The sequence below is a fragment of the Urtica dioica genome, chromosome 2, assembly GCF_054948205.1.
Source record: "Urtica dioica subsp. dioica isolate 48M chromosome 2, U.dioica_male_clone48M_v1_H2, whole genome shotgun sequence".
NCBI lineage: Eukaryota > Viridiplantae > Streptophyta > Magnoliopsida > Rosales > Urticaceae > Urtica > Urtica dioica.
In genome coordinates, this window is record NC_142757.1 from 50,420,067 (window position 1) to 50,424,172 (window position 4,106).

General features: G+C 36.0%; 1 protein-coding gene across 1 annotated transcript; it reads right to left on the reverse strand.

Annotated features, from left to right (window-relative positions):
- Positions 1-1,321: 1,321 nt before the first annotated feature.
- LOC149405347 (peroxidase RIP1-like) lies at positions 1,322-3,545 on the reverse strand. Its single transcript, XM_089607087.1, has 3 exons — positions 3,249-3,545; positions 2,629-2,823; positions 1,322-2,016 (listed from the first exon to the last, which is right to left on the reverse strand). Exons 1-3 carry the CDS (start codon positions 3,465-3,467, stop codon positions 1,462-1,464), a joined length of 969 nt encoding a protein of 322 aa, XP_089463213.1. The 5' UTR covers positions 3,468-3,545; the 3' UTR covers positions 1,322-1,461.
- Between the last annotated feature and the right edge of the window lie 561 nt (positions 3,546-4,106).

Sequence of the window (4,106 nt, forward strand, 5' to 3'; positions counted from 1 at the left end):
TCTCCGAGATGAAGAATTAAGGTGTTGTAGGCCATTTCGAGAGCCTTGTTCTTTTCAGTCGCTGACATTGTCTCCGGGAATCCCTTATCACCATCCAATGCCTATGCGATCTTCATCTGAACAAGAATTGCCCTCATTCGTATGCGCCACAGACTGAAGTCTCCTTTGCCATCGAATCTTTCGATCTCCACTTTTGTGAGACCCATCTTGAAGTTCTTGCAGAGATTGTGTAGGCTCTGATACCAATTGTTACGTTTTCGACCCTGTTAAACACACAAGCCTTCGAGACTGAAGTACCTTGTGATGCAAGAAACAGATCAATACAAACACAATGTACAAGAACGTAAAAGATAAAGTAGAGCACACCGGATTTTATCCTGGTTCGGTCTTAAATGACCTACGTCCAGCCTTGGGGTATTTCCACTATCAACGATGATGAACAATACAAACCAACAATACAACCGGAAACCTTTAATCTGATATCATTCGATGTCCTCTCTCACTCGATGATATTCTCTCAGTTTTTTCTCTCCAATGTAATCTCAGATAGTTTGTGAATATGTTCTGTGTATAAAGGTTACAACAAGCTCGTATTTAAAGACCCATGCTACGCTGACGTGTCCTTCAAGTAATCTCTTGCTGATGATCCAGCGGTCTTCAGAATCCGAGAAACTTGAGTCACTCAAGCACCAAACCAGCTCGCTCAACTTAGCTCGCAACTCGCTCAACTCCTTAGCTCGCCCAGCTCGCTCAATAAACTGAAACTTGCTGATGAAGCTTTAGCCGTCAGATGAGGATCTCTTGATGATTTCAAACACCTCCACTTGTATGCCACTTAATACAACAGTATCCAATTTCAGTTTCTTTCTTCTTGGATTTTTATGTTTGTCTTGATTGTATGTGTTTATTGGCTTTCCGTTACAAATTATAAGACCTTTCATATTTTGTCTGTTTTGGTTTGTAAAAGGTCTCAAACTCTCCTATAAAGCTTTACAACCTTATGTTTAGAAGATTTTGATTAATGAAAAAAGAAAAGAAAATTCTCTAAAAAATCCCTTTTTCGGTATTCTTTATGAATCAACGAATTCGAGATGTCCTAAATCTGGTATTCATAACCTAACTAATTAACTAATTTTGGAAGAATCATCGACTTTATTCTTGAGCGAATCAACAGTCGTATAGTTGTGTATCATTTCCACCAGCTCCTGCTACATCAGTACGTTATTAGTTCTAAAAATATTGTCACAATATTTTGTATGCAATTTGTCTATTTATTTTTCTCGCAAATATTATTTTATAATAATTATCTATAAAAATAGCATTGATAGACAACCATTCTTAATAAGAAATTTCAAATCAGGAAAACCTTACAATTCAACTATTATTGGAATTTGATTGACACTTACAAGCAAGAAAAAAAAACATTCACACTGTAAATTTATTAACAAAATTCACTCGCAATTAATAGTTGACCTTCCTACAATTCTTGCGGATCTCACCCTCATCTCCGGTCAACGGTTTCAAGTTCCCAAGCTTGACCATACTCTCAGCAAAGTCGCTAGAGAATTTTTCAATGTTCCGGCTGTAGAGCAAGATGAGTTCGTTGAAAGGTCCACCTCGCAAGAAGAGCTCTTGGTCGGAGTGAAGGAGTCCCTTGTCGTCGACCAAAGCCTCAAAATACTTCTTGTCGAACATTGCTGGGGTCGGATCGAAGGGCGCGAGATTGGTGTCACCACCTTCCTTAGGGCACACGTAACTGAGCTCGGCGGCAAAGTCACGGTTCACATTGGTCTCTTGGTAGAGACGAGGCTTGAAGAAGCCGCACTGGGCAAACCCTAGGGTGTGGCCGCCGGAGAGGGCAATTAGGTCTTTTTCGTTGAGGCCGTGGCTCTTGAAGTTCTCGATGAGGTCTGGAAGGTCCAAGAACGGGGATGGGATATCGGTTCCCGCGGCCTCTTTGAAAGCGGTTAGGGAGTCTCTCCTTCCTAGTGGCACCTCCCACGAAGGCCCTCCTAACTGCATATTTTGGCATAGTATGTTACATTAATTTACTCTTTCTCAAAATTTTAGTATAAGAGTTCATTTTATATTTGCAAAGAATAAATTGGGTATTTAATTTATGGTCACTTTAGCAATCTACACATTTGAAACCTTTTTTTTTTTTTTTTGTGTGTAAAATAACTAAAGTTTTACAACCTTTAGAAAACTGCAAAAAAGAAAAAAAAAAACATTTTAAAGCTAAAATATAGTTAAAGTGGATAGCCCGCTTTAAATGTGAAAATCTTGTCTATTAATTTTGCTAAATTAATTGTGTAACACGGCTATTTCACCGTATTTCTTTTGTTTTAATTATACATACTATATATTTTAAACGGTATAAAACGTAACGACTCCTTTTGTTATGCCTCAAGTGTAACCGTATTGTTTTTATTTTCTATGCTAGATTTATTTTTATTTTATATTATAAAATATCTAATAGTTTTTTTTTCATAATATATTATGTAATAGTTTTGATCACGCATAATGAAGATAAGTCACTCGTCATTAAAATATTATGTAAATAAAATCGAGCTAAGAGAGAGAGAGAGAGAGAGGGAGGGAGAGATGTTTGACTTGGGAGATACTCACCGCAACAACGGAATCACGGGCAGCAACGGTCAAGATATCGGCGCAAGACACGACTGATCCGCCACAAACATGGTCAACCTCGGCTTTGATTGCATCAATAACATCGAATCCCCGGGCCGAGTTTAGGTTTGGAGGTGCAGATTTTTCGCTCTCCATTGTTTCCGTTGGATCGAGAAGAATTGATCCATCACAACCCTAATAAAGTTGCAATAACAGTACTTAGTAGGAAATGTACAAACCACAGATATATCAATATATGGAAAACAGAAAATGGTAAAAACCCTAATTATTCAAAGTTGTAGTTAAATCTCTTGATTAATTATATTAAAATAAAAAAATTGATTTGTTTCTTAAATTTTTATTAACAGACTAATAATATTTTTCTCGGTTAATTTTGAACCGAACAATAAATTTTAACAAAAATTAACTGAAAAATATTCAATTTTAAATCACGCGCTATTTTTTATAAAATTGGTTAATTGAGTGACACAAAAAAAAAAGTTTAAACATGAAAATTTAATTAACCTAATAGTTTTACTTAGTTAATAATAACCCATATTAACCAAGTCAACATTCTTTAGTTCATAGTACATTTTTTTTTTTTGGCGAAAACAACTTACTTTGACAAAGCAATCATGGAAATGAAGGCGGAGCAAAGAAGCGCCCATACGAGGCTCCTTCATGACCGCATCCTTGATGACGCGCTTGATAGCCGGGACTGCTTCGGGGCATGAGTAAGCGTAGAACTCCGGTGAGAGATCCGCTGAAGAAATTGTTGCTGTGAGAGCAAAGATCAATGCAAATAGAAGTGACACTACAAAGAGTTTTGTTGAAGCCATTTCTTTTCCTTTGGTTTTTTTTTAAACCCTTAATCAAGTGGCTATCTTTGTAATTTTTAGTATGGTTTGTTTTTGTGCTTTAAGAACTTGACACGATTCGTATTTATAGAGAGGAGCGATATAGAAGATCGTTTGCTTCTTTGAATTGGACAACATGACTAAGTTTGATGTTTGTAAGATCGAAATATAATATTGCATAGTCAAGTAATTATCTTTAAAAAAAACACCCCTCTAGATTGATGTAACTTGTCTAGTTGCCGGAACCCCACTGCACAAGAAAACCCGAGGAACTAGTCTGAATGGATAGTTAGAAGAAGATTGATCATTGATATCCAAAAATATAAATAACTCAATAAACAAGGCAGTGTAAATTAATAGTGGTGGGATTTTTAAACTAAATCATTGCCAAATCTCACGTACTATTTAAAGTTCAAATTTCTATAGTTTTGAATATATAAGTACTGAATCCCCATACGTATATTATTTTGGTGAATAGAATATATGTGGCTTTTAAATAGTCTTAAGCTTCAGAAGTTCGAATAATCAAGGATCGTGTTTGGAGTTGCATTGTACTCGATGGATAATTATGTATATATTTACAAATAATTGGCTACGTAGCCATCTTAAACACTAGCAATT

Coding starts and splice junctions, on each gene's coding strand:
- LOC149405347 (XM_089607087.1), bottom strand. CDS start 3,467: ATGGCTTCAACAAAACTCTTTGTAGTGTCACTTCTATTTGCATTGATC. Junction 2,824..3,248: donor TCCATGATTGCTTTGTCAAA/GTAAGTTGTTTT, acceptor CAACTTTATTAG/GGTTGTGATGGATCAATTCT. Junction 2,017..2,628: donor CCCGTGATTCCGTTGTTGCG/GTGAGTATCTCC, acceptor CAAAATATGCAG/TTAGGAGGGCCTTCGTGGGA.